General features: G+C 37.4%; 2 protein-coding genes across 2 annotated transcripts in view; both read right to left on the bottom strand.

Annotated features, from left to right (window-relative positions):
• Window positions 1-1,716, bottom strand: part of iars1 (isoleucyl-tRNA synthetase 1) — a 73,264-nt gene extending 71,548 nt beyond the window's left edge. Inside the window, exon 1 of the mRNA XM_074643297.1 lies at window positions 1,653-1,716. The gene's annotated coding sequence lies outside the window, so the exon portion shown is untranslated. The remainder of the gene's footprint in view (window positions 1-1,652) is intronic.
• A 5,092-nt stretch (window positions 1,717-6,808) lies between these two features.
• rpl29 (ribosomal protein L29) lies at window positions 6,809-9,855 on the bottom strand. Its single transcript, XM_074643286.1, has 4 exons — window positions 9,755-9,855; window positions 9,274-9,326; window positions 8,619-8,683; window positions 6,809-7,027 (listed from the first exon to the last, which is right to left on the bottom strand). The coding sequence occupies exons 2-4, from the start codon at window positions 9,308-9,310 to the stop codon at window positions 6,908-6,910; spliced, it is 222 nt and encodes a 73-aa protein (XP_074499387.1). The 5' UTR covers window positions 9,311-9,326; window positions 9,755-9,855; the 3' UTR covers window positions 6,809-6,907.
• Window positions 9,856-17,589: the final 7,734 nt, after the last annotated feature.

Raw genomic sequence — 17,589 nt, 5'->3', positions numbered from 1 at the left:
TCATTATATATAATCACATATAAAGCTCTGAATGACCTGGCACCGGAGTATATAACTGAGCTCCTCACACGGTACTGTCCAAACAGGCCCCTCAGGTCTGCCAGTCTGGGTCTTTTAACTGTTCCAAAGACCAGGTTAAAAACAAAAGGTGATTGAGCTTTTGCAGTACTGGCTCTCCGACTCGACTCTAGAACAGTCTTCCACTGAGCATTAGATCAGCTGACTCTGTCACCACTTTTAAATCCAGTCTTAAAACTCACTTTTATAGAATGGCTTTTTTTCCAATCAGCTGAATTTTATTCCTTTGTATGCTTGTGTGCTGAAGTTAGTGCTAATCGTATGAATACGTATATGCTTGTTTCTTTATTTTCCCATTCTATTGTTTTTTATTGAATTATTTATGTTTCATTGTATTCTGCTGTCTATGTTGTGAATTTCCTTGGAAAGCACTTTGTGCTTTGGGCTTGAAAAGTGCTCTACAAATAAAATCATTATTATTATTATTATTATTATTATTATTATATACCCACAATGCTCCGTATCGTTTGGAACAAGTTAAAAATGAAAACTACATTTTATGTTAACATTAATAGTGACTGTGCGCTGCTCTTCATCGGAGGTGGAAAACTACAGAAGACACTTCTGATCAGGCACAAATCTCACCATTGTGTGACTTATTGTCTAACAAGAAAAAATTAAGACATTTCAAAGAAGTTATTTGCTAATTATTATCTATTAAAAAGCAGACATGGGAATAAAGCATATTTATTAACTTTGTATTCTTTTTCCTGGAAATGTATTAAATGAATTACCAGTTATTGAGAAATAGTGGAATATAATTGTTAAATAATGTTTATAATAAAGTAATTTTTGATAAATTGTGAGGTAAACATTGGGGTAATTTTGCAGTAATTCCAAAGAAATTTCAAATAGATTACTTGCTAATTATCACCTTATTACAGTGACATGTGTGGACCTGTAAAATTAAGTGTTACCATATATTTAATTGAGGCTTTAGAATTGCTTTTTTAAAATAATATTTCTTACTATAAGGAAAGCCTGTCTGCCATGGGGGCAGGTGACCTGACATTATTACCTGCCACAACCAACATTTACCCTGTTATTTGGCAGGTGCTAATTTCATTCCCTGCCCACAATGCCACTTCGTTTGGGACAAGTTAAAAATGAAACCTACATTATATGTTAACATAACAAATCTCCTCCACCCTCCTCAGATCCTTGTGGGTTTTACTAATAGCTGACTTGTCATATCCTGTCAGTGCTCTGTAGTTTGTCAACAGAACATGCAGTCCTTTCAACATGTTATGTGCCAAAGTCAGGCTATTTAATATATAACTCCCACGTCAAACATTCAACAGTAGAAATGATGCCTAAACTACTTTATCCTGGTCAATAAGTGACTTTCTACCAGCAGCTAGTTCACATGTCTGACGCCTCCTTGTTGTCAGCTAGCAGGCTAAAGCTAGCTGGTTAAAGCTTCAGTTAGTTATCTTGTAGATAAACACACAGTAAAGTTAGTTAAAGGCAGCTGTTTGAACGCTCACACATACTGTCAGATGAACAGTGAAGTGTGCGGCTTTAATTACACCTTTATGTGGTGGATATAGAGTTTGAATGGAGGAGATACTCACATGTTGTCTGTCTCAGGCTGCCAACAGAGACACAAGAAATGATGCAAGCTGGAGGCAGCGTCGGCGGAAGTGACGACATCACGCAAAGTTTGATTGTTGCATGAAAATAAAAGTGTACTTTTTACCCCACTACATTTTTTTTGACAGCTTTAGTTACTAGTTACTTTGCACATTCAGATAATTAATACAAAATATAATGAATTATTAAACTTTTTTTTTTAATTGAACAAATTCAAATTTACAAACAACATGGCTCATAGATCATTGCATTAGAGTAAAAGGACAAGGTGCATACAGAACAATAACAAATACAATATGTAAAATTATACATGAAAATTAAAATAAATTAAATTAAAGGGACTATTTGTAACTTTGTAAGCATATAAATGTAGCAGGTCGTCACACATGCGCGCTCGCATATGCGCGTTCGCGTGTAGCCGCTGTACCCTCCTCCTCTGCCTGCTCGCCTTCACTCAGACAGCTCAGCTCGCTCCACCTCTAGACGTGAACGCGCCCTCACTACACACTGCAGAAGAGTTAGTTTAGCTCTGAGAATATCTAGTGAATGCACAGGGGACGTTTGTGCAGAAATAAATGCTGCAGCTCCTCCAGACCAACAGAGGTTTTCTGTGTCTTGTTAAGTGACGGAGCTCTACAGAGATTTACGTTGTCTTCTCGTTACCGACCGGGTGCCGGTGTCTCCTCTGCTCTCTCCGGCTGCGGGCGGAGAGAGCAGGGAGACACGCTGCAGAGCCCCGCTGCCTCAGCCTGCACTTAGGTAGGAAAAGCCAACACTAGGATCAGATCTAAATCATGTTCATGGAGAGACCTTCATCTGGTCAGCTAACATTGCTGCCAAGCAGCTGAAATATAGAGTGATATTGTGGTTTTAGCTGACGTGTGTCGCCTCACAGTTTTGAGCGATGCTCGTTCATGTATATTTAGAGCGAGCAAGCGCGAGCCCGACGCTGACTTTCGTTGATTTCATGGCCACAGGTGTCGCTGTTAAGAAGCATTTCTGAAAGTTACAAATAGTCCCTTTAAGGGCTATAGGGCTGTATACCTGTAATTCATATTCTTCTATTATGCTAAGAAGTTTCAATGCATTTTAGTTTTTCATGACCTTAAGGGCTTTTATGTAAGAAAGAAACTCAGAACGAAACACATTAAACCTTGGTTTCACTTTCATATACTTGGATTTGTGCAAATATAATTTTCCAAGAATGAGAATGTTATTCACCAGAAAGTCATTGTTGATATTGTCCATGACAAGACCATAAACAATGTCCTTTTGAGAGAAGTTTCCCAGAAGAGAAACTTTTGGGAAAAGCCAGTCATGTACACACGTAGGCAAAATTGTTGGTACTCTTCCGTTAAAGAAAGAAAAACCCACAATGGTCACTGAAATAACTTGAAACTGACAAAAGTAATAATAAATAAAAAATCACTGAAAATTAACTAATGAAAATCAGATATTGTTTTTGAATTGTGGTTCAACAGAATCATTTTAAAAAACAAACTAATGAAACTGGCCTTGACAAAAATGATGGTACCCTTAACTTAATATTTAGTTGTACAACCTTTCGAGGCAATCACTGCAATCAAGTGATTTCTGTAACTCTCAATGAGACTTCTGCACCTGTTGACAGGTATGTTGGCCCACTCCTCGTGAGCAAACTGCTCTAGCTGTCTCAGGTTTGAAGGGTGCCTTCTCCGAATGCATGTTTCAGCTCCTTCCACAGATGTTCAATAGGATTTAGATCAGGGCTCATAGAAGGCCACTTCAGAATAGTCCAATGTTTTGTTCTTAGCCATTCTTGGGTGTTTTTAGCTGTGTTTTGGGTCATTATCCTGTTTGAGGACCCATGACCTGCAACTGAGACCAAGCTTTCTGACACTGGGCAGCACATTTCGCTCCAGAATGCCTTGATAGTCTTGAGATTTCATTGCACCCTGCACAGATTCAAGACACCCTGTGCCAGATGCAACAAAGCAGCTCCATAACATAACCGAGCCTCCTCCATGTTTCACATTAGGTACAGTGTTCTTTTCTTTGGATGCTTCATTTTTGCGTCTGTGAACATAGAGCTGATGTGACTTGCCAAAAAGCTCCAGTTTTGTCTCATCTGTCCAAAAGACATTCTCCCAGAAGCTTTGTGGCTTGTCAATATGCATTTTGGAAAATTCCAGTCTCGCTTTTTTATGATTTGGTGTCCTCCTCGGTCGTCTTCCATTAAGTCTACTTTGGCTCAAACAGCGACGGATGGTGCAATCTGACACTGATGTACCTTGACCTTGGAGTTCACCTCTAATCTCTTTGGAAGTTGTTCTAGGCTCTTTGGTTACCATTCGTATTATCCGTCTCTTCAATTTGTCATAAATTTTCCCCTTGCGGCCACGTCCAGGGAGGTTGGCTACAGTCCCATGAACCTTAAACTTCTGAATAATATGTGCAACTGTAGTCACAGGAACATCAAGCTGCTTGGAGATGGTCTTATAGCCTTTACCTTTAACATGCTTGTCTATAATTGTCCTTCTAACCTCCCGAGACAACTCTCACCTTAGCTTTCTGTGGTCCATGTTCAGTGTGGTACACACCATGATACCAAACAGCACAGTGATTTCTTTTGACCCTTTAAATAGGCAGACTGACTGATTACAAGTTTGAAGACACCTGTGATGCTATTTACAGGACACACCTTAGTTTAATATGTCCCTATGGTCAAATTATTTTTCATCTTTTCTAGGGGTACCATCATTTTTGTCCAGGCCAGTTTCATTAGTTTGTTTTTTAAAATAATTCTGTTGAACCACAATTCAAAAACAATAGCTGATTTTCATTAGTTCATTTTCAGTACATTTTTATTTATTATTACTTTTGTCAGTTTCAAGTTATTTCAGTGACCTTTGTGGGTTTTTCTTTCTTTAACGGAAGAGTACCAACAATTTTGCCTATGTGTGTATATCAAGCCATAAAGCTCCAGAATACATTGAATGAAAAAATAAATGATTGGTAGTTTCAGTATCATCACAATTACACACTGTTAATACACTGTTATTGGTTTCAATCCGGACTTTTAAATCTGCGTGATTAACAAAATAAAAGAAAGGAGCATTTTATGCTATTTTATACTTCTACTTCACTATATTTTGAAGACAATAGTGTACTCTTTACTCCACTACATTTTTTTTGACAGCTTTAGTTAGTAGTTACTTTGCACATTCAGATAATTAATACAAAATATAATTAATTATTAAATTACACAGCAGGATATAAAGTAGCTGAAATTAGCCCCACCTTTATACCTGCTGCAAAGTTAAAGCTATGTACACATTAATCACCAATTGTAATTCAGTGATAAAATATATATATTATTTTTTTCATATACTTTATTTTTTCCCTTTTTCGAGGTTGTTTTCATATATGCAATTTACAGTTCGTAATTACAATAGTTTATAAACCAATTTGTAAGTAGATGAGCTTATAGACAAACTCCTTAAGTACAGTAGAGAAAACAACTTCAACATTCAAAGTTGAAATAAAATTAAGAAGACATAATAATAATAATAATAATAATTATAATAATAATAATAAAAAAGAATAGAGTTAAAAAAAATCCCACAAAAAACAACAATAATAATACAAAAATAAGAGAGTAATAATAAATGAATAAACAAATAAGGTAATTGAAAATAAAGGGGGGGGGGGTCGCAAATATATAGTAATATCATTTACAGGGGCACACACATGCATCCTCCTTCACGTTTAATATATTATCTTTTATGTATTTATTATAATGAAATGGGCCATTCTGCATGAGTACTTTTGGTACTTTTAAGTATATTTTGATGCTAATACTTTTGTACTTTTATTAAAGTAAGATTTTGAATGCTGGACTTTTACTTATAACTAAGTATTTCTAGACTGTGGTATTGCTACTGTAAAGATATAAGTACTTTTTTCACCACTGATTTACTGACACTCAGATGTATTCGATATAGTCTGGAAATTTCATACATTAATCTTTTTTGTTCATCTACCACTTTTTTTTAGTATCTCACTATAAGGATTCTTTGGAGGCAGTGAAAGGTTTCTGACAACCATGGTAATACTGCTGAACTTTAAATCTATTTATTATTGAATCAATCTATTAATGTACTTCTTTATTTCCTTGTCATGCTTTGCAGTATTTTGGTTTGTGGAATGAAAACAGGGAGGCTATTGCAATTTTTATTTTTGCTGAAAGAAGGGTAGTCTGACTTTTTTAGGGAGCACAGGAGTCTTTTTTTCTTTCAGCCTTCATCCCTTGTGTGATTTATTATATATATATAAAAAAGAGATCAAATAGTAACATCAAAGAGCCGTCTTTCACACGCTCCACAGATCAAAAAGATGCATTTTACATACAGAGGAACAATCCTGTTTGTGTCAAGGTTTTGTGTTCTTCCTCACCATCAAACCAGCAGCTAAGGGAACGTAATGTGAAATTAAGCTCAAATGTAACCTCCATGCATCAAGACCATGCAAGTATCTTTTGCTTAAAAAATTTATGTTTATTTTGCAATCATTTTAGTCTTAATTTTGCACAACTGTACTTCTTATTAGTCCCTAATTTTAAGTAATACATTAGGATGGAAGCCTTTTCTTTCCAAGGCGACAGAGTATGTCATTTATTATTAAAAAAGCATTAGTGTTTTATTTTTCTGCCATGGATGCTTTTTAAATCCCACTTTTCAACATGTTAGTACCTTATCTCCGTTCCTGCCTTGTCTAATCTTTGTCCAGGTGAAGAGAAGAGAAACCAAAGAACTGGAAAATTTCTAAATGAATGAGGGTGCTGTGTTTCATCACACAGGGATACTATCCGTTGCTGGGACAGAAAACTCCAGTAACATGAGGAAAGTGGAGACTTTTTGTGGGAGTGATCAGTGTGTAATTCACAGATAACCCCGAGTTCAACCTTGTTTTTTTTTTTTTATATGGAACTATGCAAGGTAGACAGATTGTGATTTCTAAACCATACAGTAGGCCTTTTTTGTGATTTTGATGAACCAAGACAACAAATATTGCCTTGGACTAATCCCAGGCACCCAATCAAGTGATTCCTTCTATAACAGCAGACTGAGGCAGTTACAATAAAAGGAAAAATCTGATGTTGGTTTGTTAACAAAGCATAGCTTTATTGTGATGGTGGAAACACAAGTCTATGGAACGCAGACAGACATGGAGATGACCAGAGGGCAGCCTATTTCGCTCAAGGCGCTGCAACTGCAGCTGCAGCTGCCTTTGCCGCTTGAGCCTTGTGCGCCGCCTTCATGCCCTTCTTGTTGTGCTTCTTAGCAAAGCGCATGTTCCTCAGGAACTTTGGGTCGACCTGCAGCAAAGAAAGAACAAACAGTGAAGTGAACAGGTGGGACTCAAATGTGGAAGTGCTGCACAATTCCAAGATTACTTTTTTAAAGCAAAATAATCTACCACCTTTCGAACACAATAAAGCAAAAGACACAAAGGTTCAAGCTGGAAAAATGCAAACCAAACATTTGTTAATCTGCATTAGAGTAGTGTAGTTACATATCAGGGATTCAAAAAAACACACTAGATGGTAACATAACTACCTCACTAGTACCTGGCCTAAACTGGTCTCAACAGTAACAACTTTGACAATAAAAACAGCATTATTTCCCAGGCACCCCTGTGAGGGATGTGGTTAAGATTGTAATATAGTTTGCATGGGGAAAAAATCCTGTAAGTGAAAGCACAGTTGATCAAAATCAGATCAGCCTGCCATTCAGAACCTAACATTGAATGCAGTATCTTAAGGGGATGTGCTTAGTTTTATACTTGTGTAATAATGCTGCAATGTCAGCTGAGCAAAACTGCATTTCATAAAGTTTTGACAACAACCATCTACAAGTGCTAAATCTGCCCACCACTTTTACTCTTAAAAATAGTTAAACTTTCCTACAATACATTTAACAGCAACATACAGGAGGACGACTTCCAACGATGTCGTTGTAGCATGAACATTTTCAACAAAATTCTAAATTGTGCAGCTCTAATTGTTCAGTCTGAAAGCCTGCCTTGAAAGTAATTGCCATTAACTTTTCATATAAGACAATGATGACAATTTTGGATTGAACAGCAGTGTGAACAGACATTTATCTAAAAAAATTACAATTACTAAATTACCTTTTAAAGTGAACCACTAGGCTAAAAAGGAAAAGGTAACTTGCAATAATCTCCAGACGAGGCTTGAAATTATTCAAGTGTCACCTAAACCACAAAAGAACTAAAGAGCTTCCTCTCAGCGCATTTACCCACATTTTAGAAGGCGCGTTACTGCAGTAATCTGACTTCTTTACACAATTCTCTGGACAATTTACATGAAAATCCCTGTTTCTATAATTGAGGAAAGAATGAAAGAAACCAGATTTCCCTTACAGGATTTCTCCTAGAGAAAGCCAAATGTCTGGCTAGGTTTACAATGTTCTACTCTGCTTTTTACATGTAAATGAAGACCTCAGACATTGACTGTTTTGAAAGGAAATATTGGTACTAGTGGGGATGCATGATCATATTCAAAATAATCAAATAAAAAAAAAAGAGACTGAAACTGGCTAAGAGTAGCCTCCATAAATCTGTGCTGGTTTCCACAACTAATCCGTTTTCAGGCACATTTGTGCTCACAAAGCCTGTCCTTGAGCATTGTAGTTAGTCCATATGCTCAAACATACAAACACTCAATGTATAACTAATATGCTTAACATGAGTAAAACCATGGATCCACAATAAGATCAGGGTAGGGGAGAAATCTGATCACTGAAGTACTGCATGTACAGATGTGCAAGCAGGTAACTTACCACACATGCAACACACATTGTCTGATTTCCTGCACACCTAATTTCTCAGTAAACATGCAAAACATACATCACCTATCAACAAAACAGAACTGTAAGTGTACGTACCCCCTTCAGTGACTCGTAACGCTGAGATGTGGGCTTTTTGATGCCATTCCTGTGGGCTTTACGAGCTGTTCAGACAAGGGGAGAAACAACACAAAACAGTTGGTCTGTTAGTCACATTTCTTGCAACACACATGTCTATATATTCTTACTGGTCATGCAGGTCTGCTTGCAGGTCTGCTTAGTGTCCTCAGAGTCAGAACTAAACATGCAGAAGCAGCGTTCAGTTTTTATGCACCAAATATCTGGAACAAGCTCCCAGAAACCTGCAGGACCAACTCTGAGTTCTTTTAAATCAAAGCTTAAAACGATCCTGTTTGCTGCTGTCTTTTATTAACCCAGATAATGATCTTATACTGCACTAGAGCTTCTACTCATGTGTGTTATTCTCTATTTTAGCTTCTATCCTAGCTTTTTATTTGTAGCTTGTTTTTATTTTCTAATCTTTAATGTTTCTATAACTGTTTTAATTATGTCTTAATGTTCTTTTGCACTTTGAATTGCCCTGATGCTGAAATGTGCTCTACAAATAAAGCTGCCTTGCCTTGCATGTAAAACTAAAAGCTGGTATTGATGTTTTTCCTGTCAGTCTGCTCTTAGTGAACAGCTTAGTGTTAAAGTCATCTCCTCAGTGAGTGAACACTGCAGTCATACTTACACTGGTTGTGGGTCGTGTGATTCTTGGACTTGGCCATTTCGACACTGGTTTATCTGAAGAAAGGAAACATGAATCTTTAGTTAGCATCACTGTTATTATCATCCACTCCCATGTTAGCAAACGTTTGAATGGCAGCTATGAAAGCTCAGTACAATGTAAACAAGAGATGAGTTACTTCACTGTGAAACAGTAGCAGCCAAATGTGGATGTAAAACTACATATCTGACAGTTACACTACAAGTTCAGTAGAGCTTTGTGGCTGCATGTTGAGCTGCGGCTTGTCTGGAGGCTAGCTGCTTAGCTTCACTTTACAAATGTATAATTCAACCATTAATGAGGATCACATCTGAAACATAGTGTGGTGAAAACACGACCAGTAAAGTGATTTATCACAATCAGGCGCTGTTTTTGTGCGGGGGTGTAAAACACACGAGGATTGATTAAGATTGTTAAAGTCCATTTAGGTGGTAAAACTGTGTACCTGCTGCACGAACAGATGAGAACCGGAAGAGGAAGAAAAGCGACCCCGGGAGGACAAGAGAAGAAGAAGAAGAGTGGAGTCCAGACAGGAAGTGATGTGTGTTTCCATGACAGCGCCTCCTGCTGCTGGGTTCTGGAATGACAGAGCTCTGTTGCTAGGTGAGAGAACCACAGCTGGCCACAGGATGGCACCCTCTGTCCATATGACACCCTGATTACAGTTGGGACAGCCATAACACATGTAATGAGCACACACATACATATATAATTTATGAGTCATGTTTCATTGAGTGTTTCTTTGTTAGAAATGAAAGTGTGGACATTACATAATAATACACTTTATTTGTATAGCACCTTTCCAAACATAGTTACAAAGTGCTTTACATAAGTTAAAATAGTGCAGACATCAAGATAAAAACAATACAGAATAAAAACATAAAAACATAGGCCAAAATAAAATGTTGAACATAAGACTTGTGTACAAAAAGTCAACAATAATGAAATTTAAAACAAGGTATTGCAGGATGTCACCCTCTGTCCATATCACACCTAGTTATTAATTAGTATATATATATTATATTATTATATATATTGTCACAATCTAATTTCGTTGTACTACACAATGACAATAAAGGTGTAGGTGTTGAATCTTGAATCTTGAATCTTGAATATATATATATATGAGTCATGTTTCATTGAATGTTTCTTTGTTAGAAATGAAAGTGTGGAAATAACATGACTTCCTGTGTCTGGAAGGCCATCACTTTTTCTTTCTTTCTTTCTTTTTTAAAATTGTTTTTATTTCCTTTTCTTTTCTTTTTCATAACTAAGTGAATATACTCAAGTAACAATTTTTAGTTACTTTACCATTTTTTTTTTTAAATTCATTTTTATTTGGAGACGTTGGCACTTTACATGATCAAGGAATGTACCCGTTTGTAGCATGATGTAATGAGCAACATGTATGGAAGTTTTTATTGGACTTTATTATTTGTAACCCACAGAAGACAATTCACAAATGTGTACCATGATCTGCAAATATTTCACTATCCACAAACATGTATTTTTGTATTTGTGTTGTGTAAAGTCACATCCACAAAAATACAGGGCGATTTGCAAATACGCATAACTTACTCTGTAAATACGTATTTTAAGGTTTACATGTAAAGGGATTTCTACACATTTGTGCATCTATTTCGCATTTGCAGATCGCTTCCTGTGGATTTATGGGCCACGTGACATTTGTAACTTTCTTCCTGTTTGTTTACAGAATTTTGTCCGATTGGTACCGCAGCAGATCTGTAGACAATAGTTGTAATCCACAGAAGACAATTCACAAATATGTACCATGATCTGCAAATATTTCCCTACCCAAAAACGTATTTTTGTATTTGTGTTGTGTAAAGTCTAAACTAATAAAGTCCAATAAAAACTTCCATTTAGGACAGCCATAAGAAATGTAATGAGTGACTGTGTGAGCGCACACACACACACACACACACATATATATATATATATATATATATGAGTCATGTTTCTTTGTTAGAAATGAAAGTGTGGAAATTACATGACTTCCTGTGTCTGGAAGGCCATCACTTTTTCTTTCTTTCTTTCTTTTTTAAAATTGTTTTTATTTCCTTTTATTTTCTTTTTCATAACTAAGTGAATATACTCAAGTACCAATTTTTTTGTTACTTTACCATTTTCTGTTACTTTATACCTCTACTCCACCACACTTTTGAGGGAAATGTTGTACTTTTTAATGCACTACATCAGTTTTGCAGCTATATGTATTAGTTGCTTGCATTTATATTAAAAAAAAAACAACTTATAATATAAATATAACCTTTATTTAACTAGGAAGCCACATTGAGATTAAAACCTCTTTTACAAGTGGGACCTATAGCCTATAGGCAGGATCAAATAGCATCCAACACATAACAAGACAACAATTGAATCACGGTAGCAACAATAGATACGACAAAATACATTACATCATCATACAGTGCATTAACAGGGCAGCGTGTTGGTCATGTGTTTGTTAATTAATTGAAGCAACTGCAGCTAGCAGTGACCACTTCCTTTATTCTAATTAAGTTTAAAATCATTTAAAGAGATAAGGGTCTCAAGTTTAAGCTTGGCCTGCAGATGGTTCCAGGACCAGGACCGTAGTGGATCAGGCTTGTTTTGACAGCTTTTGTACTGAATGAAGACACTTTAAACTGAAGCCATTTATGTGACCTAAGATTATAACTGTTTTGCAGAAATACAAACTTCCGGCTTAAGTTACTAGGACATTTGCCAGAGATTATTTTATAGTCTAAACTGTACCAATGATAAAAAACTGTGCAACATTTACAGATTAAACCAATAGTACCCAACATGTTTGGCTCGTGACCTCTTACAAAAAGTGTCTATATGGGCTCCTTATCATATCATCTATGAGTTGTTAGTAGTTTTACCAAAGAGGCATTTTCCCTCTAAACTTCTGAGATGGTTTACTTTAAATAACTGTCTGAGGCCCAAAGAGGTCAAACTCCACACAAAGAAGTGAAAAGTCCAAAAAATGTAATACAAACTTGTGAAGCAGAACATTATTTATATCTTGTGTCCATTGGAGGAAGCCTGACCCCTATAGGTCGGGAACCACTGGACATACATGTAACTACCTAACTAGGCCTACATATAAAATACGCAGCTACAACAATAAAATTACACCTTACAGATTGATGCATCAGCATTACCGATCTATAAAATGATTTACAATCGTATATCAGTCACTTTTACTTTTGATACTTTAATTTGCTGATAGTACTTCTGCACTTTTACTTAAGTAGGATTTTGATCGCAGGACTTTTACTTGTAACAGAATGTTTTTACATTATTTTATTGATATTTTTTAAGGATCAAAATATTTCTTATACCACTGCTTTTCTTTCTTTGAATCAACCTTTGCTTTTGCTTTTGCTTTTTTAAGACTTGAAAACTCTGTTACAGAAGATAAAAGACCCTAAACTACCGTAAGGTGTCAATACAGTAAGTACTACAGGCACAGTAAACAGCCTTATAAATATATTAGCTATTATCTCTGTTTCTCTAATACCCTTTATCTCTCTTCTATTCTGCCTCCTTGAAGACTACTACCAAACCATCATCTATCTGAGCAGTGTACAATTGAATAAGGTTTGGGTTACACATAAGCCTAAAAGGGTTTCATATTTTGTTCTATTACATAAATTACTCCTAATAATATCTCACCACATGTGTAATGTTAGCCTCACTTGACTTCAACTACTTGGATGTGGTTCGGAAATCATATAGAGTGTTGATTTGTGAAGATTTCCTTTTGGAACAAAAAATGTTTAGCCTTTGATTGCGACAGAGCTTGAGTTTCTCATGAACCCACTGCAAAACGTCAACAAGAAACCTGTTTATGGGATCCAGAGTGAGCTCTTCAATCCAGGTTTGGCCTCTAAGGAGATGAGCACTCACTACCCGAGTCGAGTGTCTCTCTGAGACGGCGAAGATGGATATTTGGCTTCTGAATGTAGTGTGAGGGAATCGAAAATGGGGTAATTTCATTACATGCTGTGAGGAAAAACATGTAATCAACAATGTCATCAGTTAGCTGTTGACCCATTTCATTTCCTTGTGAAAGAAACAGTCAGGAATGATTCGAATAAAAATACTCGTGGTGAGTCAGAATTATAAAATAGGTCAAATTTGGACATGTCATGAATTTGACTGTGTAAATCTCATAGTTTTTATTCACACTAGCAGCGCAGCTCTATTAATGGCAATCCTGGTCCGTCTGTGTCATGGTTCTCAGACAAAGTATCCTATAATGACTTTGGTCATCTCCTGACTTTTCTTCTAGCTCCACCATGATGTTCACATTTGTAGTTTTGAGTGAAATGTCTCAATAATTGATATGCCATCAAATTCAAACTCAATCAGCATGTTAGCATTATTATTATGAGCATAGTAGGCTACAGCCTCACAGAGCTACTAACATGGCTATGGACTCTTAGTAGGGCTGGGCGATAAGGACAAAAATAACAATATTTTTGACCAAATACCTCGATATCGATACTGTGAGTGTTGACCACTGGTGCTTTTACAAAATATTTACACAATGATATTTTTGATAAATAATCATCACTAATGTGGATATAATGACTAAGTTGGTAAAAGCAAATAATACAACAGCTAGAACAGTCTGGCAAGTTTAGAAAATTATATCACTTTACTATAATGCAGCCTTTAAAAACAAGAAAAGACAACACTCATGCCATACTACAATATTACGATATCCAAAATCCAAGACGATATCTAGTCTCATATGACAACATTGATATAATATCGATATATAGCCCAGCCCTAACTCTTATTGTTGACTTATAATTAGGACTAGAACACGTTTTACTTTGCATAACTTCCTGTCCCATATTGTTTACTTAGTGGCTCATAACTTGGATTAGAACTTGGAGTATTTTCCTAATATTTAATACATTTTCATAATTCATATTACTGGTAGGAATTGGCTTCCATGCATTTCCCTGTGTGTATGTGATTATAATATGATGATAAAACAGAACTGCAGTGTAATGGACGACCACGGTGGAAAGTTTCAGTTTGGATTAGTTGTTAAAAACTTGATGAAGTCTGGTGGAGATGATAGGAGATCTTCTTCTGATATACCTGTCAAACATACTTATTTAAGTGCCATTCTTGATGCTTTCCATGGACCGACTGCTGCTTCTAGTCACAACATTGCAACCAGCATGGTGAGATGATCGACAGCCAGTATTTATAGACAGAGTCACAGCGATTACAGTGTTGCTGACCTATGTTGTGATGGATGCAAGGACAGCCATGTGACTGAGCTTATACATTTCTCGTTTTCTCTTACATTTCTTTTCCTCTTCCTTTCCTTTCCTTTCCTTTTCCTTTCCTTTCCTTTCAGCTCTCATTCTCAGCTGAGGTTGGGTGAATCCCTGCTCAAGCAGAAGAAATCATGCAGCAGCGTCCTATATTTAGACCCCTGTTTGATCATACGAGCCTCTTCGCGCCACTCTGCAGTGCTCGGCTCTGCTCAGTCAATTACAGATTTGGGTGCATGTGTTATTTGGTACTTTCTCCTTGATCTGACAGCGGTCAAGAGAGGTCTGGTGCTTTCCATTTCCTGTGAGATTCTTCACACGTGGCAGTTTTGGTGGTGTGGGAGTGTGAGTTTATACTGCAAAATGAACACATCTCTGTGAATATTTTCTCAGTATTATCTGTGTGAAATCTTTATTAATGAAGCGAGATAATCTCTCATTGTTCACTGAAGCTGACAAATATCATAACTCTCTCCTAACAAGTGAGAGATGAGAACATTCTGATTGTAAGCAATTTGCCGTTATTGTTTACGTCTATTAAACACTTTGCTATACTGCATTTCCATATCACAGAAGAGTTCAATTACTTTTACATCTTCATTTGATCATTTTGTTGTAATTACCCTTTTTTCCCCAAGGTAGAAAGGTTTAAAAGCCTCTAAATGTCAGGAGGATGTTCTCATATAACATCAGCTATACAGTATATACAATGATGGTTCTGCAGAATGTACTGTACAGTAACTCCCACCTATAATGAAGTCTAGGGACCACCAACGCAGCCCTGTTACTTAATTGATTCCCTCTGAGAGAACAGAAGACATCGCATGCTGCTCTCTGTTTGTGCTTTCTTTCTCTATCTGTCATCCTCTTGATGTCATTCTTTCTTTCTCTTTCACTCTGTTATTCGTTTCACACGGTGCACTTTCTTAAGTGTCTCTGCTGTTATCCAGTGGTGGAAGTACTTTTACTTAATTGAATAGTCCCATCAAATGCTATTTTATACTTCCACTCCACCACATTTACTGTAAGAGGGAAATACGTAAGTGATAATGGCCCGATGAGGTGTCCATTATCAGGAATTAATGGATGACGGGGAGTCCATTAATCCCTGATTATGGACACCTCGGAGGGCATTATCCCACTTATAGACCTTTTCATTGCCGTTCTGTTGCTAGGGCAACAGCTTTGGTCCAAGTTTACTTCCTTTCAGCTACTGCATTAACAAATATTGCAACAGGAAATACAAAGAGTCCCATTTAGAAGAATTTCCCCTGGTAACACCTGAGGGTTGCTAATACCTGGAACAATCATTAGCAACCTATCCATCCATCCATCCATCTTCAACCGCTTATTCGGGGTCGGGTCGCGGGGGCAACAGCTCCAGCAGGGGACCCCAAACTTCCCTTTCCCGGGCCACATTAGCCAGCTCTGACTGGGGGATCCCGAGGCGTTCCCAGGCCATTGTGGAGATATAATCTCTCCACCTAGTCCTGGGTCTTCCCCGTGGTCTCCTCCCAGCTGGTCGTGCCTGGAACACCTCCTAAGGGAGGCGTCCAGGGGGCATCCTTACCAGATGCCCGAACCACCTCAGCTGGCTCCTTTCAACGCAAAGGAGCAGCGGCTCTACTCCGAGTCCCTCACGGATGACTGAGCTTCTCACCCTATCTCTAAGGGAGATGCCGGCCACCCTCCTGAGGAAACCCATTTCGGGCGCTTGTACCCGCGATCTAGTTCTTTGGGTCCTGACCCAGCCCTCATGACAATAGGTGAGAGTAGGAACGAAGATTGACCGGTAGATCGAGAGCTTTGCCTTCCGGCTCAGCTCTCTTTTTGTCACAACGGTGCGGTAAAGCGAATGCAATACCGCCCCCGCTGCTCCGATTCTCCGGCCAATCTCACATTCCATAGTCCCCTCACTCGCCAACAAGACCCCGAGGTACTTGAACATTAGCAACCCATAAGATTCTTATGCAATGGAAGCGTTGTTCACTGCTCCAGTAAATAGGATGGACCGTAGCTATGACTTGCAATGGCAATGGGAGCTGTTCAGCACATAGAACCCTTTAGCTCAGCTATGAGCTAGAAAGCTAACATTATACTAGCAAGATTCAAAGCCAATAACATTGTGTACAATTGAAAAACAGTATATTAAATTTGTCAGTATGTTTAACAACAAGACTAGCCTAGCCGCATATGCCATTGCCCAAAAAATCAATATCAAGATTTTCACAAAATTGTGATTAGCATAACACTAGCATAAAGCTAACATTATGCTAGCAAGAGTTAAAGTCAATAACATTGTGTACGTTTGAAAAACAGTAAATATAATTTGACAGTATGTTTAACAATAACATTAGCCAGCTGTCATTGATCCCAAAATCAATAGCGAGATTTTCATGAACAAATGTGTACGCCTATACTGTCGGCCGCAGCCTGAAGTACCGAGTTGAATAGCAAATGAGATGTGAGACTATTGCTTAAGTTGATCATTGTTGTAAATATGCACATCTTTTTTTTTCCATTTAATGTAGCCAGCGCATTAATTTAAAACGGTGAACAGACAGTTTCAGTGGAACTACTTAGTAGGTGTCCATTATCAGGAATTAATGGACACCCTGCAGCCAATCAGAATCGAGTATTCATCCAGACCATGGTATAATTTAATATATTCAAGTCCACACAACACATCACTAACTAGGATCCTCAATGCTAAAACATAGAAGATTTAATTAACACCTGAATTATGAGTGCAGGACTTTTTCATTATGGTATTACTTCTTCTACCAGCACTGTTATCTCTGACCAATCATCGTTCTAACCTCCTCTCTGCTTTACTTGCATTCACATAAAGGTTTAATAATAATAACATAATCCCCCTTTCCTCTCTGTCTCCCTCATTCACAACCACCTACTTCCTCATGCTCTCTTTTTCTTTTTCTTTAACTCCAACTCT

The sequence above is a fragment of the Sebastes fasciatus genome, chromosome 1 (genome assembly GCF_043250625.1).
Source record: "Sebastes fasciatus isolate fSebFas1 chromosome 1, fSebFas1.pri, whole genome shotgun sequence".
Classification (NCBI taxonomy): Eukaryota; Metazoa; Chordata; class Actinopteri; order Perciformes; family Sebastidae; genus Sebastes; species Sebastes fasciatus.
The sequence above is the reverse complement of the archived record's forward strand: the minus strand, read 5'-3'. Positions and strand labels throughout refer to the sequence as shown.

Bases quoted from the DNA above. Each gene is read 5' to 3' on its own strand.
- rpl29 (XM_074643286.1), bottom strand. From the start codon at position 9,310: ATGGCCAAGTCCAAGAATCACACGACCCACAACCAGT. The intron at 8,684-9,273 runs GTAAGTATGACT...TTGTCTGAACAG, and splicing joins TCACACGACCCACAACCAGT to CTCGTAAAGCCCACAGGAAT. The intron at 7,028-8,618 runs GTACGTACACTT...TCTTTGCTGCAG, and splicing joins GTTACGAGTCACTGAAGGGG to GTCGACCCAAAGTTCCTGAG.